General features: G+C 37.7%; 1 protein-coding gene across 4 annotated transcripts in view; it reads left to right on the top strand.

Moving 5' to 3' along the window:
• The window catches only part of eys (EGF-like photoreceptor maintenance factor), a 242,607-nt gene that overhangs the window by 111,374 nt on the left and 104,323 nt on the right, over positions 1-26,910 (top strand). For all 4 annotated transcript variants that reach the window (XM_078932365.1, XM_023963743.2, XM_078932366.1 and 1 more), the window contains 11 exons: positions 3,403-3,574; positions 3,923-4,001; positions 4,395-4,594; positions 10,420-10,544; positions 11,161-11,285; positions 11,625-11,838; positions 21,262-21,452; positions 22,728-22,819; positions 25,011-25,161; positions 25,301-25,413; positions 25,641-25,897. In XM_078932365.1, the coding sequence (XP_078788491.1) occupies positions 3,403-3,574; positions 3,923-4,001; positions 4,395-4,594; positions 10,420-10,544; positions 11,161-11,285; positions 11,625-11,838; positions 21,262-21,452; positions 22,728-22,819; positions 25,011-25,161; positions 25,301-25,413; positions 25,641-25,897 (1,719 nt within the window). The remainder of the gene's footprint in view (positions 1-3,402; positions 3,575-3,922; positions 4,002-4,394; positions 4,595-10,419; positions 10,545-11,160; positions 11,286-11,624; positions 11,839-21,261; positions 21,453-22,727; positions 22,820-25,010; positions 25,162-25,300; positions 25,414-25,640; positions 25,898-26,910) is intronic.

Below are 26,910 nucleotides of genomic sequence, written 5' to 3'. Positions count from 1 at the left end.
GTTAGCACTCACATGGTGTGCTTGCTACACAAAAAAAGCCCCTTTGCAGGCCACATCATAGTATCAGGAGCAAAAATGTGTGAAAAAGTACCTAAAGGTTGAAACAAAGAGCTCCAGAACCTAAACATCATTTATCCCAATTCATTAGTATTTGCGAGTTATGCCAGGATCACTTTGTGCCAACAGTTGAGATGTCCTTTAATGGTAAAAGAACAAGATTTCATACAGATACAGCAAATATTTGAAAAAATTATGTGAACCAATTAATTTAGACATCATTAACACTCACTTTTGATGGTATTTCATAAAGCATTCTTTGTTTGAAATGACACACAGAAAAACATTATATTTCTGACATCTCGACCTTGACACACCCTTTGGACAGAGGTTTCATCGTCCCTGATGTCAGAGTGAAGAGGCTGGTGAGCCATGTTGTCGTGGTGTACATTGTGGTTTTGGTACTGAGGGTCTTGGTGTGTGGCTTTTCCACATCTGTGGTAGAGAGCTCAATAATGCTTTGAAAATAATCAACAATGCTTTGAAAAAGATCAACAAGCAAGCAACTTTGGTTGCTTGCTTGTTGATCTTATTTAAACTGTGTGCAACAGCCAGGAGGAACCTTTTGAGTGACACTGGTTTTTGCTTCAGTAGGTCCCTCTTGTAGACCAGCCAGGAATTAGTGACACACAAGTCGATGATGTATCCAAACAGGGGACTGTAACATCACCTTGATTTAGCTGGGGTCTTGTACAGGTGCACCAGCATATCAGAGATATCTATTAGGCAGGGATCAGTGATGGGCATGGGATGAACTCTTTTGACTCTTTGCTCCACCGTCTGACTGTTGAAAGAGGCATGATCCCAAAGGCATTGCTAAGCAGGTTGAATCATTTGTTGTCAAATGTTGTCAAATTTTTATAAAATTGGTCTGGACTCTCGTTGATGTGCTACTTATCACAAAAATCTATATATCTGCGTAACAACTGGAATCTTTTTCTTGGCATGATGTCAGCAATTATGTTGCCGCTTGGTGCCAGTTGTCCGCCTGCGATGGGAAGGTGAAAACACCCACATATAGAGGAATTGCTAAGAAATCCTCAATTTCTTCAGAACTTGTCTTTTAGGATCTCCCAACTTCTGAGCAGAATAAAGATGTGTATGATAAGCAATATGCTTAATCACTTTAAAGCATTTTGAAGTATTGGAAGGGTGTGTGTACATCCTCAGGAGGCTCACATCTTGAATCTGGAACCTTGAACTCCTCAATGTCCTCATGCTTCCATATTCTTCTTTTGGTTTTGCTTGGGTTAGAGGGGGATCTTGAGTCAGGAGACTAGCCTGTCTCCTCCAACAAAATTGGAGGAGACAAGCTATTCTTGGTGGGGTAGAATGGCATGTGTTTGCTTTTTCTGTTCTTATGAGGTGGCAGTATGGATGATCTGGTTGTTGAAAGAGATTCTTCTTCATCCAGGGATTCAAAAGAACTGTCACCAATGCCGTTTGCATGTGTGGACTAATAATCAGGATCCTCTGTTGGGTCATCATCACTGTCATACAGATCTGCATCTGATTCATGTGGATTTTCTGGTACAAGAGCCATATGAACTTGTGGTCTTGCACTGTAGAATGTTTTAGTGTCTATCTAGTAGTTGTAAAGCAGAAGAGAACTATAGAAAACTTTTGCAACTGTTGGTTATATTATTATTGCAGCTTTTTTTGTTTAGTGCCAAGTAAATGAGCTGTAATAATCTTGATTTTTCATTTATTTACACACTAGCTGATATTAACTCAAAAATAGACAAAACTATACAGTAATATGGATTTTAAATTATTATTCATGATGTGTTAATGATTAATTTCTTCAGCACTGGATGATTTAGAAGGTTGTTTTAACTGATTTTATGACAAACAGTTCCTTTATTTAACATAGGCATGATTTTGCTACTTACACCATGAAGTGACAAATCAACCATTTGGTAGAGCATGTTTAAAAAAAAATATTAGAAACAGAAATTTGTTTATTTTTGTTTATCTATGAACATATTTCTGTTCAATAAACCCTTTACTAGTAATACCAAGTAATAAAAATATTCCTACCTTACAAATGTTCATAAAAAGAAAGAAAGTCTGTTTGACCATTTTCAAGTTGTGACTTGCTTGTCAGTCAAAGAGGTTGGGCAAACAACCATTGACTGACACAGTGCCATCTGGTGGTTTCCTTTAGCTTTGCATGCTTCTACTTATTGGTTGAGATGGCTGAATCAGTTTGAGTTAAGTTAGAAACTTCTCTTATAAAAATATAGTAACTCAAATTTTGCTCAACCATTTGGTTGAGCAGGCAGTTAAAGGGTTTTAATATGCATTTTCAGCTCCTGTGACTTATACTCCGGAGCAATTTATAGTCTGGATTGAACACACAGAAGTCAATTGAAGAATTGATCAAAACGTCTTGGTGAAAAAAAAGTTCACTAATCAATTATTATTTGTAATTTAGTGCTCGATGGGTGACGCGTCTGCAAGAACAGGGATATTTGAACACCCACCTGAGCAGAGGTTTCCGGAACCCGCCTGTTATAGCAGTAAAAGATGTCCAAAACTTGAGGCTTTCAGCTCATATCTGGTGTGCTCAGCTGTTGGACAGGACAAGTTAAAAAGGATAAATAAAAGAGCAGTGATGTTTTCCACTTCCAAGTGTTGTGTACAGATCCTTGCAACATGAAGCCATGCATTATCATGCTGCAACACAAGGTGATGTTCTTGGATGTATGACACAACAATGGGCCTCAAGATCTCATCACGGTATTTCTGTGCTTTCAAAATGCCCTCAGTCCAATGCACCTGTGTTCTTCGTCCATATACCTGCCCATACGATAGCCCCACTGTGGGCTACTCGACAACCTGATCAACTCAATGCAAAGGAGACGTGTTGCACTGAGGCAAATGATGCTCACACCAAATATTGACCGGTTTTCTGAGTTTTATAGATGTACATACACTTTTGAGTTAAATAAGCTGTCTTTATTCAGATATGATCTATTCCGACATTGAATCAATATGATACTTTTTTTTAATAATCATGCCATCCTTTTATGTAAGTCTTACTAAAACAACCTGTTTGCAGTGTGTTCTTTTCATTTTCACACCACAAAAACTATGCACTGTATTCATCTCCTTAATTATTATATTTTTTTAATTTGATTCCAAAGCTGGGGGTGGTTATAAATGTAACTGACCCAAACTTTTTTCTCCTCCAACGGTTTGTACACTTCCCTTTCCCAAGAGCCATACCATATGCATGATTTTCTTTTTCTTCAACACTTGTAGTGCCAAAGATGATTGTTTTTAAATACTTGAAATATATATAATATCAATTTTTTTATTCTACATGTGCTTCTTCTCTAGGATTGCGGTGTGAGGTTAACGTCAACGAGTGTGTTTCAAACCCATGCCAGAACACTGGAAGATGTATTGATGGGCCTAATCAATACCACTGCTTGTGTCCTGTTGGCTTTATTGGGCTCCACTGTGAGACTAACGTAGATGAATGCATATCAGCACCTTGTCTTCATGGGAGGTACTGCCTCCTCTGCAACACTGAAGTAAAAAAGAGAGCAAATTATAAAAAATAATTGTATCAAATTATATGTAATTACCCCGGTTTTACGTGCATCAAATGTTAACATGTGTCATGTGTTGGCTGCTGGGATGGCCTCACAGCTTGTCTTCATGCTGTTTAAATCACATTCGTAAATCAGTTAAAGGGTAATTGCTACTTTGGTCAAAGATTACATCTTTGGAACAGAATTTATGCGCAGCCTGTGAAGTAAAGTAGTGTTTGGAGTAAATACATATTAAGGTCTGTTTGTGCATAAGTACAGTGTGAAAAAAATCCATTCTGACTTCCTCTGTTGTGACTTTTCAGCTGTGAGGATGGAATATATTCATACACTTGCCTCTGTGAACCTGGGTGGACAGGCAACAGATGTGAAACAAACATTGATGTGAGTGGAAATTAATTAATACACCCTCTGGGTGTTCTCCATAAATGTCAGGAGTCTTTTGCGGTCATTTTTTTATGGTCTTTGGTATCAATAACTCTATTGACTTTTGTACTACCTGAGTCAATTGCACTACTAGGATCATGTGAACTTCTCAACACAAAACTGAATAAATCAGTTCCTTGTACAATACCTAATTAAATTAATCCACAGCTTTTTGCAGGGATGAAACGTTGATTGTTTTACTCATAGACTCTTCTTAATGAATAAACAAATATAATCTACTGTTTAATCAACATGATTGAAAATTATTTTACATCCATAATTATTTTTTTTGTTATCTGTCATTTGTCATTTAATATCTATTGTTTATTGTGTATATCTTTTCATTTGCAGGATTGTGTTTGTAGTCCGTGTTTAAACAGAGGCTCCTGTGTTGATCTCATTGATAAATTTGCGTGCTTCTGCCAGGACGGCTACACGGGGAAGACTTGTGAAAATGATGTAGATATCTGCAAGGACACAGCATTTAATGCCTCATTGTGTTTTAATGGAGCCACCTGCCTTGATGGGGAAGGAGCAAACTTTACATGCAGGTGAGATTGCCCACATTTTTATTAATATTTAATACATTGACATTCAAAGATTGTTCATGGTCAGAGATGTTGTGAGGGGAATTGCACCTGCTTAAATAAGAATTTACATTATGATTTACATTTACGTATAGGACTCGTTTAAAACCAATGTTACATTGTTTGTTTTCCTGAAACTATCCTTTGTTTATAATACAATTAAGGAATAAATGATTAGGATAAGAATAACTCATGTAACCAAGCCAAGTTCAGATTTTTGACTGAATGGGAAGATAAACATTTACAAATATTCTAATGTTTGCATTTGTTTTATATAGTTTACATATTATTCTAGTGGAATTCTTCATACTAACTTGACTTGCTGCCAAAAGAGAGCAAAACAAACGCTACAGTATATTTTATGTAGATCGTCCGTGATCCAGATTGATTAGATTAAATACCTACTCTGAGGAAAATTGTGTGTTTGGTGTTTTTAACACCATTCTTTCTGATGATGGAGGGCATATACAAAGACTATTAGGCTCAAAATTCCCTTTCTGAGTATTTCTTTATGCAACTTGTTGTGAATCAGTAGCAGACAGAAAAGGCAGTTTGAAAAAGAGTGTATTTGTGACGTAGAAAATATGCTGGGCGGGCCACAAGCTCCATGGTCTGGGCTCCCAGCAACAGGAAGGTGAAGAGGAGGCGGAGTTGCTCCGCACTAGAACAGGCAAAATTCGAATGAACTCCTGCCACTCTGCAGAAACTGTCCTAGAGAACGGTGTGGGTACCGAATGACGTCACACTATTTGATTGGCTGTAAGTTGCCACGACCAATGAGTTAACGTTGCATTTTTTTTTTAAAACTTTATTGACAATTGCGGTATCATACATTAACAATGACATTAACGTTAACAACGAACAATAACGATGTAATCAATATTGCCTCGAAGATCAGTCACCATTGCCAAATATAACATATTGACATAGAAAATAAACAAAAGAGGGGAAAAAAGAAACAATGAACATAACACACAAATAAATAAAAACATAAGTAAAATAAAATAAAGGAACATAGAAAAAATCTAAATAGTCTAATACTAGTTAAGTTAGGGGTACTCGTGAAGTTTGTATTTCTGAACAAAATTTCAAGCCATTCTTCTTTTTCATATAATGAAGTGATTGAAAGCAAAAACAGAGCTCTTTATTAAATGTTATAAAAGTGGTTTGGTCTTCAAAACGTGACCTCACCAAGATGGCGGTGCTCTCCTCCCATGAGGAACCACGTGATGTCTCCTCTAGTGATATAACTCATTTGAAGGACCCCGAAGGACCCCGAGAACATCCGGCAACCCGAGAACATCCGGTACCCACAACGGCACACTTTAAAAAAAAATGTTAGCTATTTTCGGCATAGTTATAATTGAAACACCACTGGGAAAAGCAGTTAACTGGATTTGGTTTATCTTTTATTGTAGAAGCCCTGTACCTTCTTCTCAAAGAAGCTTTCTCAATACAATTTTAAAACTATATTACAGTATTCATTCTTCTTGCACCTCAACATTTGTGTGTATATTTGTGTATACTATATTAGCTGTAATTTACTAAACCATACACATTTGTTTCTGCTTTGGACATTTGAAGCCTTTCTATCCAACAATGCCTGCAGTTACAGTCAGTGAAATGGAGGTTGAACAGTTTTTTTATTTCAATAATTAGATATATTAAATTCTCTGAGGTTCTGTGTTGTGTAAACCTCTGCCACCTGCTTTTTATGGGGTTGCCTTGGTACAGCAGTGTGGACGGTCATAAATTGTTTTTGACTGTGAGAAAATGGGTGAGAAAAGTGTTGGAAATACGATTCCCATTACCACTGCATGAATGTTGGCAGCAATGTGGGCAATCGATCACTGAGATAAGCCTGAGATTCTGTCTTTCACATCCACTGTCTGGGATCTTCACTCAGGCTGCTATTAAATGATTCAACTGGAACTTAAAATCAAAGCTCTATCCATGCTGGGTTGTTTTTTTACAGTGTTATAAAGTGTTTACTCCTCTAAGATTGTATTTTACAAATTATTGGTCTAATATAAATGAATCAGAAGATCAGTCTAATTGAAATAAGTCATAAATATTGGCAGAATATTATTACTCATTAGGAAGGAAAGAAAAAACACCCAAACTGCTTTGCTTAGGAGATTAGAATGACTTTCCATTCTTTATAATCTAAGTTAATGTGTAAAACTACTAACTTGGTCTTTTTTGTTCAACCATATTTATTAAATCCAAATGCTTTTAGAGCTTAAATATAAAAAATAGAAAATCTTTCTTTTTTTCTTTTTGCTCTTTGTTCCTGAAGAAAATCAGAAAATAAATGATTACATGATTTGTTTTTCAGAAATATTAAATTACTAATTTTAGCCTATTGTAAGTTCACATGTGTCATTTTATAGTGATGTTTTTTTCAGTTTGAACACCCTGCGTCCAAAAGCTTTCACTGGGATTTTGTTTTGTTTGTTTGTTCTTGCTTTTAAATGATCCAAAAGTATTAAATTCTTTGGGAGAAATGGCAAATATTCAGTTTTCTATTAATATTTTCACATTTAAAATTATGTGGTGCAGTCCTGAACATGGATCATCATGTTTGTGAATGGGATGCATCTCTTTTTTTCCTCGTACAGCTGTTTGAAGAAACTGTTTTTCCAGAACTGGCAGAAAGTTGTAGGCGTTTGCTTTTAGTTGATTCTAAAACTGAAAACCTAAAGCTCTCCTTATGTACAATGTTGTCAGTTCTGTGACCCTTCCTCAGTAAAAGTTAAGAAATGAATCACTTTTACTGGGAATGTTAGGCACTATTCGGCTAAAACTTTGGATATGAAATAATGATCATAACACACTACATGAAAAGACTTCCTTGAAAAAACTCCCTTTTCAGATATATTGCCAAGATGAATTTTCTTTTTTGTCAATGTTGTTTCTTGTTAGTGGCTGCATTACAGTATCATGCAGACGTGCAACATACAGGCAGCCTAGTTCATTCAATATCCAAATCTGAAACATGTTTTAGCAAAGAAACATGAGGAACAGTTCATTTAAAATTAACTTGGATGGAGCTGGATGAAAACCCTGCTGCTATATTGGCTTTTTAAAAATTCCCTGATTCATCACCTTCACACTTGTCTCATTGAAAGCGGCGCCTTCTGACCATTAATGATCCACTGCAGGTCCATTTCACTGTCTGTAAAACATATTTTAGTTCTGTATGTTCTGTCTTTCAGTGAACAAACATAAACTACCTTATTAAGAACAAAAAAGACTCTCTTTGTTGTGCACAAACAGTATAGTGCTTCAGTCTCAGTGCCAAGCAGGTCAAAGTTCCATTACCTTGTTAATTAAAAGACCATGTAAGGTTAAATACTTCTAATTTGAAACCCTTTTGACTTGTTTTCAATTAAAAAAACGAATGTTGTCTCATACTTACCATGTTGCATTAAAAGTTTGCACTTACATGGATCCTCCAAATGAATTATTCATTTTTAATTGCTGACTTGCTATCTTTTGAGTGATGAAGTGTGTCTGGATACAAGGTGTGTGTAAAAAGAGTGTCCCAGTTTGACACAGTAATTCTCTGGGTGCCTTACAGTTAATTATGTTGTCTAACCTTGTGCTGATGCGCTGCCGCATGCTTGTTGTCATTATTTATATGACAATGACTGCAGCAAACACCGGAGAGGCACGCCAGTCCTTCTCATGCATTTGCCGCTCAGGCTCAACTGCTTACATGGTACTGAAGATGCATGTATGTTGCTCAGTTTTGGCACAATAAGTGCCTTCCAGGGCGGTTTAGCATAAACAGATGCATTTGAATTAATGAGGACGCGGAGGGTTTTACTGCTTAACATAGTTATAGTAAAAGGCAGCGTTGTTACCTTCTTGTATTTTTGAGCCTGTTCAAAATGCATATTTAAATCATGATTTTTTTTTCCTGAATTTAAAACAACATAATGCTTTTTGTGCTTTATTTATTGTATTTTCTGCACAGTGTAAGTTTTTCATATCTGACTAGTAATTTGAATCAAAAGGAAAATTATATATATATATATATATATTATTGGTATAAATTCTTAAGAAAATGACCTCCATTACACATAAAGTTGGCAGTAATGTTTTATCTGCACGTTCTTTTTAAGAAGGCATAAGTGTTGCACATCAGTGGTGTAAGTGTTCATTAAAAGACTTCAGAGAACACTCTGTACTGTCCGTTATGGTGTTTGGGCTTAAAACCTTTGGTCCATGTTTACGTTATTTTTATTTCACAACTGAATTCAACAAATGCTAGTATATTTTTTATGTTTTGAACTTGATCCGTTTTTTGCACTAAAACATGGGTTTAAGAGGCTTTGATTGTAAACTGAGCATTCATTTAAAAAGACAGATCTACGCTTTTTTAGTCTTTGATCTTAAGGAGCCTTTATGATTAGGGTTGTTAAACATCCGCAAAATAAGAGCTTTTCTTTAAATTTTAAACACAATTGTAGAATCCTTGTGATATTTATTTCCCCTTCAACACACCTATTGCACCTTATACATGCATACAAGCACTTGGTGTTGTTGTTTTTTATGTCTTTTTCCCTTTTCATTCTTCAATTTTACTTGGTTTTAATGGAGATTTTAATGTTTTCCTTTTTAAAGTCCTACTTTGATCAACGCTTGATCTATTTAAAAAGCGTTCCGAGTGTTTGTTTTTTAAACATATGATATCGCCGTTTAAGCTCAAATCAAAAAGCATGTCGTTTTCTAGAGAACATAGTTTCTGCAAAGCAGAGCCCTCATATCCCATCATCCTTTTGTTTACACTCTCTCATACTGGCTTACAGCACCTCACACCTCTAACCTAACATTTTTGGTACAACATAAATAACAAGCAATATTGGATTTATCCAACCGTGCAGTTTTGAGCCAGATGCCAGCTCGGAAAGGAAAACAAAGACGTACATGGATCTAGGATCCATCAGAATGAAGCAGAGCAGGGAGCTTGTTGCCACCTGATTGTAGCTTCTACGTCACACTCACAAGCTTTTTCCAACTATATTTTTGCATCAGCTCTTCATACATAAACAATTTGATTAAAGAAATACTCAAAAATGCAATTTTAAGATTATTTTTCGTTATTTATGTCTTGAATCGTCAGAAAACCGGCACAAGAACAGAAACAACAAAAACACACATTTTATTGGAATGGATCTTTCTTTTTTTTTCAGAATGTCATCTTAATTTAGTCCATTCAGAGTATAAGTATTAATATTTTTAATGGCAAGAAACTAACAAGTTTACGGCAGAGTTTTAAAAAAAATGTGCATTTACTTTTGGAAGCTACTATGCTGGAATGCAAACAACATTTACGCTTGACAGTATGGTAGTGAAAATCTCTCTTAAAAATGGTCTAAAAACCTTGAAAACCAAAAATATGTCAAATGTGATGATGATCACATCAGGGAAGCTGTGAACTTCTGTCTCCTGGGTGGGAGCAGTGAGACTCTAGCTAGAGAGCATGCCTGTCACACCTTACATGAGTAAATATATAATCAAGTCACAGTTTGGAGCCTTCAATACAAGTCTGATTTTTTTTTTTCCTATACCACTGCAGGTCTGTCACATTTTGTTTTAATAATATTTATTTTCTTCTACTCTTCACTGCTCACTCTATTAAGTTAAATGCTTTCAAGACCACAAAAATGTGTAAAATTTTGAACATTCAAAATGTGACAAAGTAATCATTATTAGATGGTTTGTTAAGGATAAATGAGATTGCCTAAGACTTTTTTGTAAGTATGATTTGTTTTTTCAAGCTGTCCAGCTGGTTTCACGGGGGACTTCTGTGAAGTGGATGTTAACGAATGTTGCTCAGCTCCCTGCCATAACAGTGCCGTTTGCCAAGATCTTATTAATAGCTACGTCTGCCACTGCAGGTCAGGTGAGTCACTCAGATATCCAGAGATTTTCTCAATTTACTTAGAAATGAGGCAGCCGACGCTGTTTTTTCCTCCTCTTAAGACCTAGTAGAGGCAGCCTTTGCAGCCCATGAGCATGAATACTAAAACACAGCCTGCATGGTGAGACATGCCGGACTTTTGAAGTGAACAAGAAGGCTTCAGTGTGTTACTCTGCCTTATGTAAGGTAGAGACAAACATTTGTAGAGTATCTTAATGTGAAAAAAACATGTGTAATTGATTTTTTTAAAAAATGCCCAAAAGGTCACTGCTATGACTTCATTCTGTAGTTTGCGTGTTTCAAAAGGATTTCGAGGAAGCCGAGTTTTCTCCAGGGAAGAATTTGTAGTCATATGCTACAGAAACAAAGCATTGTGAAGAAAAAAATAGACCGGGATTTAAGGACGATACTACCCCGTCTCATTAAAATGTATGTGGCATGTTACTCTTTAGTGAAAGCCTTTTCTTGTCTATGTACGCGTGTGAACCCAAAAAGAAGCAAATCAATGTAAAGGAATCTGATTGATATTCACTTCAGAGAGTGGAAGTGAGAGAGCCTGCGCTCACCACCGCACTCTGTGGGCTTTTGTTCCTGGCAGGTTGGACAGGCCTTCACTGTGAGGATGACATTAATGAGTGCCTTCCACAGCCCTGCATCCAGGGGATATGCATCCAGAATGATCCAGGCTATGGCTACACCTGTTTCTGTCGGCCTGGATTTGTGGTGAGGCTCCCCCACCTTATCCTCAAAATCCTTTTGTGAAAAGGGATAACCTTTACCCTTTTGCCCCCTATACTTTCAAATCTTTTCTGGGGGATGAAGGATGATAACCTATTTTTAAATCTCTAGTCTAAGCATTTTTAAGGCACAAAAACTGTAAGTTTGGTGCATTAAATTTTAGAAAAAACCAAAGACGATCTTTAGTTATTTTAATTTATTAACTTACAGTTAGTATTTTTTAATAAAAAACAAGATGAATATGTCTAAAAATACAAGTCTTTTCATTGATTATTTTATCTAAAACCCCTGCATGTCTTAAAGCTGTCTGTTTTATGTGTTCAGGGAAAAAACTGTGAGTACAACTATGATGACTGCCTGCTAAATCCATGTCCAGAAGCACTTTCCTGTGTAGATGGCATCAACAAGGTCAGCTGCCTGTCTCCTGTTACGGATCCCGTTCCCTTGGTGACTGTAGTTAAGAGCATCACTTGGGGCTACACATCCAAGGTGGAGACGCCAACACTCAGCCCAGAGCCGAAAGCAGAGCTATCCATAGGTATGCACCAGGCCATTCTTTGATGGAAGTGCTTGTGGGGCTAAAAGTCATAAAGCCAAGGAAGCTTTTCCTACATTATACTTCTCCTCAGTTAAAAAGAAAGGGTTAGCATCTTTCCAAAATAACATTTTAAAGACCCTCTCAGAGGAAAACGATGTTTTTGGTGTTTTTAACATGTTCTTGTGGTATTTTTCTGATAATGGCGAACGCATAAAAAGAAAATTAAGCTTTAAATTGCAGTTTTGTTTATTTTTTATTCAAATCGTATATGTATCAGGAGCAGACTAAAAAATCCAGTTGGAAAAAGTTAATATTTGTTAAGTATAGAGTATGCTAGGGTGGGCCACAGGCACCCAGCTCCTCTCCATTCTGATGCAGCAACTTGTAGACATAATGTATCCATGTACATCTTTTTTTGTCATTGTTTGAGGCAGCATTTGCATCAAAACTGTACTTCTGGATAGCGCCAATAAAGATTGTCATTTTTGTTGGACTGATAATGTTAGGTTGGGAGTGTGATGGACTGTAGGCCAGCGGGAGAGCGTGTAAAAAGAGAGCACTCAGCAACAGAGAGAGAAAGGGGGGCTGAGATGCTCCACAACTCAGTCCTGCCCACAACTCAGAGGCAAACTACTGCCGCTCTGTAGAAACTATGTCCTAGAAAAGGACACAGGTTTGTTGGGGGGGGTTTTGGGCTGATTTGGGCACTGGGAATGATTTTCAAATAGATCGAAAGAGAATTGAACTGGGTGTTTACCTTATTGTTTATGATTCATGATTTTTTTAACAACAAAAAAAATACAAGGGGTTTACTTTTTGAGTAGATTTAATATTACTTTTTATCTGCATTAGTTTATAACTTTTTGGTTGAAAAAAAAACTAGTAAAGTTAGAACTTATCCTACATTTTCTCAAAAGGCCATTTATTCATGCAAGACTTGTAAATGTGTATGAATAATTGTGAATAATTAATTTGAACTAAGAGCAAAAATAGCTATAGCCACGTATAAGATCTAGAGGTCTGGCTTTGGTTTCCTTTTGCTATCTGAAACACTTCAAAGGCTGAATACATTTAAAGAGCTTCAGCTTAAATTAATTTATTATTACCTTACTTTTCTGCCATATCCGCTGTGGTTCTTTATGATTTTAAATATAGTTCTTTGAAGTAGAAAACTTAATGATCGATATGAGTAATAATTAGACTATAGTTTAATAGTCAAAGACATAGATTGGTTAGTAAAGCCTTGAACCCCAGTTAAGTGGCAATAAATGATCCTAAATGCAGTCAATGAACAGCTTTCATTATTCTTCTATTACCTTAACTAATTCTGTATTTTTGAATAGAGAAGTGATGTGAAGTTATGGGAATTCATAAATTGTTACATCAAAAATTTAATTTAAGTTTTTGAAAACCTATTCTTATGGTCTTGCTCAGTCTTGAATGAGAGGAGAGTTCGACTGATCTGCCTCTCCGAATGGAATCTCATACGGCTTTAAGATAGCAAGTAATTTTACTCTTGCTTTGATTTAAAAACTGGTATTTTAAATGTGTGTATTCTCATTAAGGAACAGCGATTTAAAGCGTGAGAAAAGTCATCAGTCTCCATAGCTTTGTGCTTTTACACTCAGTCACTAGTGTAAGAAGAAGACTTTAGTGAGCAGGACAGACTTTCACTCTGAGATAGATGAGGTGTATTTACCCTTGAAACAGTTCATGGAACTGTAAACAGACCTTTTGAGCACACACAAGCTTGAACCAATTCAGTGCAAAATTCTGAAAATCAGTGTGGCTCACATGTGATGGGTCTTCCCCACCGCACCTGATCCAGCTCGATAGATGGGAAAGGGTTAAAGATGCACACTGAGTGTGCTTAACGATAAACAAAGGCTCTGATACACACACCAAACCCTCGTTTTCTCTTGTTCACATAAGTGCATAATCAAAGTAAATAAGTTTTAAAGTACGAAGACCCAGAAACTTGTGAGTTTATCTAACTAGGTCACCAACTAAGCACATGCAGTGCCCTTGGTGCTGCTTGAAATAGACTCAGACAGTGCTCCTTCATACTGAAGACTGTTCCACAGCCATTTAAATATGTATACATATGTGTTTATGTTTATACAGAGACAACACATATTCAAAAATTAACAAATGGGATTGGAAAAAAGAAGTGTTTCCTCCTTAAATTGTAGCAATTGTGAATAAAATACATTAATTCGTCAATTAAAAAAATATGTTTAAGTCCAAGTAACCTCACGTGAAACTTAAACTTTAAATTATATTTGGGATTTTATTTGAAACTTGGGATGGAATGATTCACTTTCCCCAAGATTTTGTTCAAACCTTGATTTGTAGGTCACAGTTTTGTTTCGGTTGATGTATGTATGACCTGTGAATTAAAAAAAAAAAAACAATAGCAAAACATTTACAAATTTAGAAACAATCTTTCTTTAATTTGCTAATAACCAAACAACAATATGGAAAAAAAGCTTTCAGTTTGGCTATACTGCAAAAACTAAAGTTAAAAAAATTTGTTTCAGGAAAAATCATCTCAAAATTTTTCAATAGCAAAATAATCTTAGTTTAAGAAAACATGACTTAGAGACTAAAATTCTTGTTAAGGCCATTTTCTTACAGATTTTATTGCTTATTTCAAGAAATTTCTCTCACATTTTAAGAGTCTTAAATTCATTTTTTAGGGTCCAGTTTTTCGAGTGTGGTATAATTTAATAAAACCAAAAATTCTAATTAATCAAACGTATTACGAAACATTTCACGCATTCGACATAAACATCTGCAGGAGGGATGCAACTATTTACTCTCGGTTCATTGGTGTAACGCACGGTGCGGTTTTAAGCCAAGAATTGTGGCATCCCTAAACTAAGCTGCTCGGATAGCAGCAGGTAAAACACTAAAGACGTTCTTAATTTTAGGGGTATGCATTAGTCTGTTTATGCTTATATGTGGTGTCAGTTAAATGACTGTTAGCAGACAACACCACCCCAATAAAACCTATAAAATTGTCAGGTTGGTCTTGAGAATTGAGGTGGATGCTACAGGATTTACACAGGAACTTTAAATCCTCGAAAGAGCAAAACTATTTTTTTTTTTTTTTTAGGGTTATTAAGTTTGAAATAAGTTTGTTTCTTTGTGTTATTAGAAACAGACTGTTGACGTCTTTTACGGCCACACAATGTGTCTTTTAATGTGAATAAAAGAAATGTGTTTATTCAAAATAGATGACTAACAAAACTGTTGTGAGTCAAACTGACATTTAAGAAAGTGCACGATGGTTACAAACTGTCACGGTAAAAAAAAACAACATGACCTTGAAGAAATATTTTTGCTGCCCATCAAAATGGAAAGGCCATATGACTTTTTCATAAAAATGATGAGTACTAACAGAGTATTCATTCAGTTAAAAAAACATTCAGAGCAATGGGTAGTCTTGATTCAAAAGCAAGATCCCACTGAAGTCTATGCACTGCACTGCTTAAATCAAGAGAAATACAAACGTCATCTCTGACTGGTCAATTTTCATTTTATTCTTCATTTTAGTAAAAAAAAAAAAACAGAAAGAAAAGCACAGAAACATTTTATTGTGAAGGCTTTTTGGCTACTTTCTCTTGAGAAGAGAGTAGCTCAGTTTAAACTTACAAATAAGCGATTTGGAAAAATCTGAAACAAAAACGGGCTGCATGGTGGAACAGTGGTTGGCACTGTCGGCTCTCAGGTAAAGGGCCTGGTTTGAATCCTGGCTTGTCCTTTTTCTGTGTGGAGTTTGCATGTTTACCCCGTGGATGCGTGGGTTCTCTCCAGCTTCCTCCCACACTCCAAAACATGCTTCATAGGCTAATTGGTTACTCTGAAAATGTCCCTATAGGTGTGCATGTGGGATCGATTGTGTGCCCTGGCGACCTGTTCAGGGTGTACAGTAGCAGCGACAGGCTCTGGCAGCCCTGTGACCCTGAAAGGGTTATAGCGGGTAGAAAAAATGGATTCAAATAAAAACTCTTACAGCTATTTTTGGCCAATTAGACAAACTTATATTATGTCCACACAAAACTACATGTGATCATAATGTATATTCAACATCCTCTATGTCAGTGTTTCCCAACCCTGGTCCTTAGGGTACACTGTCCTGCTAGTTTTCCATGTTGCCCTGCTTATGTACACTTGGTTCAGCTCAGCATCAGGCAAAGCCTGACAATGACAGTCAGCAAAGGAAGGTGTGTTTGAGCAGGGTTGGATTGAAAAAATGCAGGACCGGCTCTATGTCCATGGCAGAAAATTAGGATTCTCTTGTGTTTTTATTTAGAAGGTTTGGGGTTCATGACAAACATCTGTTTCTTCTCATTAACTAACATTTTTATACATCAGAGTTTCTAAATGCAATAATATTTCTAACATTAGTAGTTGTAAATTCTGTCCAATTAATTTTTTTTATTGAGGAAGCCGTAGTGACCTAGGGCTTAGTGTCCCTCTGCCGGTAGGGGTGATCCGAGCCGCTCTTGACAAAATGCGTTTCCTCACGTGGGTGTGCTCTGAAGCACAGAAGTTTACACTTAAATGTAAATAATGAGGTTTTGTTTTTGCATGACTCTGTAAAGTTATAAAACCGGCGTTATGTATTTTCCGAGTGATGGCAGCTACTGTATGTGCTAACGTTGATGACCGGGAAGTATTGATGATTTCATCGAGTGGTAGCAACATTCAAATTTGAAGACACCATTTTTCCATAACTCTCCGCTTGTAGGGGCTAAATGTAGAGGTTGGGAGAAGCCGTAGGGAAAGAATTTGGATCCGACCTTGGTGTTTAGGTCAGTGTAAAAACCTTGTAAGGACCACATATACATTGTTCTGTAATGAATAGATAACATCTCAATATTTAAAGAATATCTAATTTAAATTTACATTAAAAAAACAGATACAAATAAAAATACATTTAGATTTTATCATTCTGTTCAGTGGCTCATTTGCTCCATAAAAACAGCCTTTAAAATGTTTAAGGAAAACTTAATGCAAGAGTTTAGGGCTAAGCTTCCTGGTTTGAACTCTGGCTGTAGCTGATGGGAATCATGTGAAGACAGTGATGATGGAGAGAAGCTTACTGCTGCCCGGCCACGATTTGGTTGACTTTTTGAGAAGTGATCACCACAGCACGGTTTAAGCTGTTATCTTTTGCTAGCACATGTAGCAGAAATGAAATTACCCCCTCAAAGCTCCGCAAAATCCACCTGATGAGTAAGAAGTTAGTATTTCCAAGCATTTAACAGGACTCGAGGCATTCTGATTATTTTTAGATCGAAATTGCAGGGCTTGGTGAGTGTGGCAACAACTTTTCAGAAACATTGGGAGCCACTTTTTACTGACTTTTATATAAAAGAAAAAAACAAGGTTAGAAATGTTTATAAAAAATTCCGAAGTGACACACGTCAGGGCCTGTCAGTGGAATTATTTAAGCTCATTTATAAATCTTTTTTAAACCTGACTCTGCAAAAAGCAATACATTTTAAGCCAAATCCATAAAATATTTGGAAATCTGTATTTTAGAAATGTCAGGAATATGGGGTTTTCTCCTATTTTTCTTTTTTTTTTGGGTGGGGGAGACACTTTTGCCAGGCAAGAATGACCTTTTTTTCCTTTTCTCTGGGCTGTCAACTGGCATAAGTCCAACAACGGTCTTTCACAGTATTTTATCTCAGTCCCTTAATAAGTTCAATCAGTCAGTCAATTACCTTACACTATAAATCTGGGACGCAGCATGCCTTCTATGCTGCCTTTTTATGTATATAAGTGAAACGCCAATTCCAAATTAATTAAATCCCATCATCTGCGGTTTGCCCCACATTTTATTGATTTGAGGTTCATATATATTTTCCTAAACGAGCACCAGCACAGCTGACATGTGGCTGCTGTCTGCATTGCAGCATTGTGCCGCACTTGTCTGTGTTACATTAAATCTGACATATCATTTTTCCCACCTTTTTTTTGACAGTATATCAAAACTGGCCCTAATTAAATCTGACATGAAAGGTTTATATGAAGAAATATCCCCAGAGGCTAACTCCCTTTCCTGTATAAAAAGGAGAGGAGCTTTTGAACAGATTGGGGTACCGGCAAACTGCATGGTCAGCATTATGCTAACAGTAAAAAACTACAGGTATGATGCACCATTTTAGAACTATTATGAGAAAGTGTGTATTTTAAACATCTACAATTTAGATTTTGTAAGAAAAGTTGCTTGAGGCATTAGAAAAAGTAAAATTCTGGCACGAAAATGTGAAGTGACGGTAAAAATATTAGACCTTTTGAAGGAAAGACTGAACTGAAGCTTACTGTTAATGAGCCATGGTAGTGCCTCCTGGCATCAGCCTCAGAATGCATCAAAGACTACATCAGACTAAACAAGGCTGTAAAATTAATGAATAGCTTTGTCTCTAAGGGGTAATTTTCCATCATCAGCATTGGCAAACCCCATTGTCAGGATTTAAGCAGAAGACGGCACTGCATTGTTGCTGCGTGCATTTATCCTCATTACTTCGTACAGCACAGTAGGTCTGATCCTGATAATTCTCACTTTTTGTTATCGTGGGATTCTCCTCAGGGTATTAGTCACATCGTTCCCCGGAGAAAATGGCGGTTTTTAGGTTAGCTTGTTTGCCAAATGCCCAGAGGAGCCCCCTGTCAGATCAAAAGGTGTTTGGCCCGTTAGAACCTAACATCTAACAAACATCGACACGTTTACTCTCGACAGCTGTAAGATTTACAACTTTCAAGATGAGATGCTAATTTATCTAGTGTAATTTTCTTATGAGGCAGTACATGAGTTAGGTGCAACTGGGAATGCTTTTTAATTTAAAAGGCTGTGCCATTTGACACTTCTCCTACAAATGACTTCCTACAAATGAGAACTATATTGAGCATGAGTAGCCTTAATGCTTGCTTCCAATTGCGGTTGGAGTAAGTCTTTTAAGACTGTCTGCGTCACTAACCCCAATAAGCTTTCAGGCGGTGGAACTTTCACTGAACTACCCCATAATTGCCCATTCTTGTGGATGATATAAACCACGTTATTTCACCATAAAATGAGGCATGTAATATACTTGCATGAATGTGTTGATTTCAGCCAAAGCTCCTCTCCTTCACTTAGTGTAGTGTAGTGTCATCTGCACGCTTCACAGACTTTTTGCAAAGTCTATTTACAGTACAGCCGTAAAGTGAGAAGGAGATAAATCAGAATCAGAATCTTTTATTGACATTTTGCAGTGCACATTGAAATTTTTTCCAGCAACTCTTTTTCAAAAATATTGAAAATACTATATAAAAAATAATACATAAGACTGTACAGTAGAATGGGATGAATATTGCACATATGACATGAATATTGCGTACTTGATTTAAAGTTCAGCCAGAGCATTGTCAGCTGTGTAGTGACAGGGGATTAGTGGGTTATGTTAAGTCTGGGATGAGAAGAATTTCCTATTGTGGGATAAAAAAAGTATAAATTAAATAAATAATGATGCTCCCGAACGTACCTCTTTCCAGAGGGAATGATGTCCTGGGTGGATGGGGTCTGCAGCTATACGACCAGTCCTCCATCTGACCTGCCTGTCGTACACTGAGTCAAGTTGTGGGAGAGGCCCTTTCACAATCTCCTGTGCGGTTTTCACCACCCGGGCCAAGTCCTTCCTGTTTTGAGCGGTGCAGCTCCCGTACCACACCGTAGCACTAAGACAGAGGATGATAGAAAATGAGAGGTTTTCCCAGAAGTTGAGATGAGAGTCCAGTCCTTTTTAGCCTCCTGAGGAAGAAGAGTCTCCGTTGAGCCTTCTTCACCAGGTGGGATGTGTGCAGCGACCAGGTGAGGTCAAATGTGATGTGGATCCCCAGGAACTTGATGTGGTCTACCCGCTCCACCTCTTCACCATGAATGAGGAGGGGGTGTGTACACCTTCCTAAACCTTCTGAAATCCACAATGATCTGGTCTTGGAGGTGTTCAGGATGAGGTTGTTGTCGGCACACCATCCTGTTAGGAGCTGGATCGCCCCTCTGTAGTAGGTCTTATTGTTTTTGGATATGAGACCTACTACGGTGGTGTCATCGGCAAACTTTAAAACCATGTTTGTGGGATGAATGGCAGAGCAGTCATGGGTGAACAGAGTGAAGAGGGCCGGGCTGAGGTGTTCCTGTCCTCAGGATCAGTGTGGATGATGTTGAGTCCCCGCTTCTCACCACTTGGGGCCTGTTGGTGAGTGGCCTTAAGGCTTGCTTCCAGTTGCTTCCAAAAGCTGGGATTTTTCCAGGAAATAACCATGTTTGCCTGTTTATATTTGTAATTTGAGTACGTTTGCTCCAGCAGGAGGATCTTATTTGACCCAGGGTGTATTTTATTTTGAAAGGAGCTTATATGTGCTGCTGTCTAAAATAAGAGGTTTGGTTTATCCAAAATAACATATGCACTTAATATTTAAATGATACATTTTATAAATGAATGGCTTAAAGTCCCACTCTGATCATTTTTTGATCTTTTATGAAAGAGTTCCCAGTGGTCATTTAATTGTCATTATGCCATTTTTAGACAACATTTTAAAAACTATGTCCTAGTTTTGTAGGACATAGTTTCTGCAGAGCGGCAGGAGTTTATGAGAAATTTTTTTGGCGGGACTGTTGTTGCAAAGTAGCAGGGGGTTTGTGGCCCGCCGATTGTAGCACCTCCATCACAGCTCAAGCTTTTTCAAGCTAGATATTTTCATTTGCTCCTGATTCACAGCAATTTGAATAGAGAAATGCACATAAATGCAGCTTTACGCCTAATTTTCTTTAGATATGTCCTCCATCATGAGAAAAATGTCTCAAGAACATACTGAAAATACAAAAAAACGATTTTCATCTGAGTTGGTGTTTAATGTCCACAAAAACATCAATGAAGTGTATTTTTCTTAACAGTGAGGTGTGACTTTGCAGCTCTGGCTGGGTTTTCATCGGTAGGAAACTGACCAAAAAGGCTTTTTAGTATTAAAGGTTGTAGACCTCTGTACTAGACCTTTCAAATGAATGAATGTACGTGTTTTCTGCGTTATTAGAACATGTGCTTTTTTGTACAGCAGCATATTGTGCAGTAAGAATTATAACTGCAAAGTAGGAAAACTATCATGAGGTTCTCCACAGGCTGATGTAGGTGAGAACTCTGCTGAGATGTCAGCTAGACCAGTGACTCACTCTTTAATAATTTGGTTGGTGCTGTTCACTCCTCCACCGCACCGTAAACCACCTTAAAGGAAGGCTAAGGAAAGGATAAACTGGTCTTTCAGGGATCAATAAAGAATCTCAGTGGAACTTATGGAAAAGATGCATAAACTCATGCCTCTCCCTTTTGCTCACACTAAAACACATTTTTTTACATGTTTTCTATTTCTTAGATAAAAGCTACATTCAATATTTTGGAAATTCATACCTTGAGTTTAAAGGCATTGACCTCAGTGCTCACAACAACATTACTGTGAGCTTTCAAACCACAGCAGCGCTGGGAACTCTGCTCTATGTGGACCAAGGCCCTGTTAACGGTGATTTCTTTTTCATGAAACTCTTCATCCAGGATGGAATCTTACAGGTAAAAACTGTAGTTGAGTTGTTGGATTTTTCTATTCATTTCAACACATTTTTTTTAGAACTGGCAGTGAACAAAATCCACTGAGCTAATTTAGAACATTTATTAGCTCTTGTTTAAAACATTACACAAAAGACCAAACTTATTTCAAATTCCCTTTTTATCATGACAACTCCTTATGGTTAAACACACACACAAAAAAACCCTCAGCAGTTGGTTACTCACCCTAGCTCGGGTCCTAGAGGAATTGGAGCTTGAGAGTACTGCGCAGTGTCTTAGCTGTTCCTAAAATATTGGAACTGGAGCTGCCAGGATGAGTGCTTCAGTGCTGTCCTGTTGACCACCAGCCATTTCTAGCCATTGGTATGACTTCTTGCTATTAGCCACTTCAGTTATGGTCCAATGGTAGATCCCATGCACGGGCTTGTTCTCCCTTGAGGGACTTTGCAAAGAGGCGCCTGATACAATCCAGCACATAACTGCAGGGTGTAAGATTCTGGCAGGAAAAGCATACATGGAGCACCACTATCAAGTGGCTAAAATAATATACAGGAACCCCAAAGTCAAAATGGGAAACACCTCCAAAAGTGGTACAGATTGAGAGAGAAAGATCCTGTGGGACTTCCAGATCCAGACAGGTTGGTAATAGTGAACCAACCAGACATTGTAGTGGTGGATAAAGAACAGAGGAAATCCTTTGTGGTGGTTGTGGCAGTGCAAAGTGATGGAAACATCAGGAAGAAGGAACATGAAAAACCGGAGAAATACCAGGGATTTAGAGTAGAACTAGAGAAAGCATGGAAAGTGTAGGTGATAGTGGTGCCTGTGGTAAATGGAGCACTCGGGGCAGTAACCCCCTAGCTGGAGGAGTGGCTACAACAGATACCTGGAAAGACCTCAGACCTCTCAGTCCAGAAAAGCGCAGTGCTAGGAACAGCTAAGATACTGCGCAGGACCCTCAAGCTCCAAGGCCTCTGATAGAGGACTTTGAGCTTTGGTGAGAAACCACCAGCGGAAGGTTGAGAGGGGCTTATATGTTTTTTTTTTTGTTTGCTTTTCTAATGTCATGTCAAGTGGAATATATTGCAGTACATTTCCAGCCACACTTTATTTATTAAAACAGCTCAGTTCCAGGTTTATTTTAAGGTTTAAGGGTTGAAAAAAAATGAAACGTCTGTATTTTGGTCCTGTTTTTGTGTTGACCAAAGTCTGACTAAATTAAATCTAAACAGTTTTTGGGCAAAAGTGTTATTTTAAAAATTGTCTTGAATGTCTCAGTATGCCTTTTGCTGCAATGAAGAAGAGGAGGCCAAATGGATGAGTACTGTAACCCAAGTTGATGATGGTGTAGTTCACGTTGTACACATCAGGTATGTCATCCTAATAAAAAGTTTATATCAGATTCATTGTTCCAATTGGCTCCTTTTTAGGTTCAGATGGAAGAAATGAGTGCTTCGTTTGGTTGAAAAATGTTTGAATAGAGACGAATATCTAGCATTTTTACAGCTTTTAATATATAGATCAAATGTGATGTGTCTGCTTCAGGCAAGTAAACATATTCTAGGCATGCTCAGTGAAAGTTCGTTAAGTCTTGGTAAAAAACAGATTTGTTTTAATAGTGTTAGTGCCTCAGGTGTTATTAGCAAGATCCCTAGTTATCCTCTCACTCTAACTGTGGTACATTTGCTTTTAAAGAAAGGTTGTAACTAACTCTTGGGGAAACCGTGTAATTGGCAGGGATCAGCAGGCTGAGAATTTAAATTTTATTAGGAGTGGGCAAATGGGCCTACATTTTAAAGAAAGTGAAACAAACGTCAGAATGTGATCGTTAAAATGCATAAGTGATCACTGGCTGTGTTTTATTGCTCTTCTAAAGTCTTCATTTGCAGTTTTTCATTAGGAAAAGATTAACAAGCAAGGGCTCAACACAAAATCAATGTTTAAATGATTTAAAGTGGGGCTGTGGCCCCTTTAGTTATATTGTTTCGAAGCCCATGAGCAGTCTTCCTGCCAGCCTTCTAATAATGCCCTGACATAAGAAAAATTGTGGCTCAGTTTCAAAAACAGAAAGTTATTACTTAAGCTGCCTGCGTGTATACAATTTTTCAAACACATTTTTAGGCAGAAATGTTTTGAGATTCATCAAATTAAGGAGGAAATTTACATTTCTGTCTGAAGAAAGAATGCAGATAAAAAGTAAGAGGTGAAAATGAAGATACTGCCAAAGGTAAGCAAATTATTTCCCGTTGAAACAGCGCCCAGCGGGAAGGTTGCCCCGTGTTTTCTTGGCAGAAGGCTGCACTGGCCCAAATATGAGCGGTTCCAGGAAGGTTCAAGGGGCTGCAAAGCTCCACCCTGATTTCTACCTACAAGAAAAATACAACAGCAGTATAAATCAATCATTATGTTCTCCTCCAACCCCCTGAGGCATGCAGTAAGAAAGAGAGCTGTCATAACTAGGGGGTTGGTGGTTTGGAATAATGGTTTCTGGTTTCACAAAGCAAATTCTTTGTAATTGTCCGACGGCCGAGTCCGTCCATCTTTGTCTGGTTTGACCCAGAGCTACAACACCACAGCCATCTTCAACGTCACTGCCCAACCCATTATAGACTTTTAATGTATCTTCCCGTCAAAGACACTTTTCAATATGTTAAATACCAACCCAGTGGGGCTGACTTCTCAAGGACAGTGAGCACAGTGCCCTCTGGCTGCTGGCCAGGCTGCTCTGGCAGACTGCTTCTAAATTAACCGTTTCTTCACGCTGGCTCTGGAGGAAGGACTTAAGCAGCTTGGAGTTAGTGCCCCGAGTGTTTAGCTGACATATGCAACAGCCTGAAAAGCACAGGCTTAACAAATCAGACTAGATTGCTTCATGGACCTCCTAACTTCCAATCAGGGAACAAGGGGAATCAGGAGGCACTGGAGAGGGGACTTTGCATCTGTAGCCTGAGTACCCTCAAGCTGCAGACGGTTAGACCAGAATCTGCACTTAGGTAATTATTTCTGCTCCCCTGTTGTTTCAGAGAGGAATATTAGTATTGAAATCTGTGAATTGCTGTAGGGTGGGTTCAGAATAGTTTTGCAGAGGCACCTTAGATGTCTGTACAAAACACCTACACAATACAAAATAGAGGTCAGGCGGAGCAGTTTGGACAGGGGCAGCGATTTCTGAAAGATTGAGCAAAGTAAAAAAAGAAAATTGTCAAGACTTCAGTGGTTTTAGATGTACTCTTGCTGTTCCTCTTAAAGAACAAGTCCAGAAAAAAATCCATCATTTGTCTTTGAAAAATGGACTTGCTTTTTGATGTGACACTAGTACAAACTTCATACCTGCTAAGGTGTATGTAATCCTTTTTAACTAAATGTGAAGTAGTCTTGTACTTCTTCCAAGAAACAAAAAAAAAAAACCCTCACAAGTAGTTATCTGCTACACTTGCTGATTGATAGACCATTTCAACCTGCATGTTTTCTTTTACAACAAATGACAGCCACTGTGGAGGGTTTATTTTATGCTTGTGTGTATTGTACATGTTAGCTGACACTTACCTGTTCTCCCACTAGACAACATCTGACCCCTTGTGAGGCCGAGTTAATACTTTCTGGAAATGAGAAAATTAAAAGCACAGCAAGTAATTACTGGTTGGGACACATGATTCAAAAAACAAACAACGTCTTCACCGGAGGTTTACCTCAAAACTATCTTCCCAGCCAGGTAAGCATTTCTAATTACTGAGTTCAGCTTTCATCATAGCTGAATTGATGCATTTTTGAAAGGCAATCACTTTAAACTTATTTGAGATGAACAATTTATAAAAACTAACTGCAAAGCTTCATGTGTTTTCGTTTCAAAGAAAGCAAAACCCCTCTTTAACTTTACTGGCTGCCTTGAAGTGATTGAAATTAATCGGATGAGGAACTTTGATGCATCTGACGCCGTTGGTGGCAGCAACATAGACCAGTGCAGGTACTGTCTCCTTATTTCTTGGCTTTATCTCAAACCAAATCTTTAAAAATTTAAAATATTGAACATTAATTAAAGTTTTTCTAGTGTACATTGAGAATTAATACCCCATTGTTTTTTGGATTGTAAACTTCATTTTTAATTCACTGATGCAGTTATTTGACATTAATCAAAGGGCCATCTTTAGCCGTAGAAGAATTGATTCAGAATTTCGTCCTTTTGTTTTCCAGATATTCTCTCCATGCCACAGAAGCCTCCACAGAAAGCGTCTCAACTCTGACAAGTCAGTCAGCTCCCTCTGACACAATCAACACAACAATGATGGCAGCTCCCACACAAGCGCCAGAACAACCACTGCATGAACCTCAGATTTGCCGTGAGGGTCTGTGCCGCAATGGAGGATCGTGTCATGAGCTGCAGCTGCCCGAGGGAGCTCTGCCTATCTGTCACTGTCAGCTACATTTTACCGGAACTTTTTGTGAGAAAGGTAGGCTGGAAGAGTCGTAGTTAACTGTGTTTACTTGCTTTTAGAACAGAAAACCTCACTAAGACGACCTGCTTGTGACCTCCGTAGCCACATCACCAAGCCAATGAATTAAGTCAGCTGTGTATATGCTGATCTTCTTTGGCTAATAGGTTTCACTGCATAACTGGAAATCAAGTCAACTGCATTGAGAATTTTGAGGCGTGTGAATTATTTAGAAATAATATTAATGAAATGAGAATTTATATAAGCAGCTTGAACCATTGCTGTGTGTTCATGTTCACCTCCAGTGTGCTTCCAGAATGACAATGCCAGCTTGCTGCACTTGTTCAGCATTCAGCTAAAGATCTCAACTGCCGCCCCAACCACAAGTATTTATTTTGTACCAGCTATTCTGACACTAAAGAGACAAGACTGCTAGACACACATACTAAGGATTCTTTGCTTTTGCAGATTTCCTCACAGTGGGGCTTCTGGCAATAGTTTGCACTTCTGTTCCCTTGAGAGATATTCTGGCATATTAATCCTTCAGCAGGGATGGTAATGCACAGTATATAACTAAATACAGCATTAAATGAGCTGAGTTCTGCTTGACCCTTTTTTTGCTGCAGGATGCTATATGGCAGTTGAGGTTCAAGTAATAAAAGAAAAGTGCAAACTGTCTTAGGCAGTGTTCAAAGCAAAACAAGGTTATAAATTATGTCCTGAACATTGACTGTATATTCTAACTGAACTGAGTGGTCCCTCCCCCTTCATGTTCCAAACAGAAATTGCCCAATGGTTCCAAGAAGCCAAAAACCCTATAAACTTCTATTGAAAAGCAAATGGCTATAAATCAGTCATTACATTTTTCAGTTGTTCTTGCTAATCCTAATTTGTTTTCTGTAGTTAATCAAGTTATAAATCTGGCCAATCAGAAGCCTTCATAAAAGTAGGTGGTCTCATGTCAAATGTTCGAAAAGTTTGATTGACACAGAGAACATGGTAGTTTTGGCTTCAGATATTCCTCTAGCAAT

Source organism: Oryzias latipes, chromosome 15 (genome assembly GCF_053564925.1).
Source record: "Oryzias latipes strain Hd-rR chromosome 15, Olatipes_Hd-rR_3.1".
Lineage (NCBI taxonomy): Eukaryota > Metazoa > Chordata > Actinopteri > Beloniformes > Adrianichthyidae > Oryzias > Oryzias latipes.
Note: the sequence above shows the minus strand (reverse complement) of the source record. Positions and strands in the feature narration are given on the sequence as shown.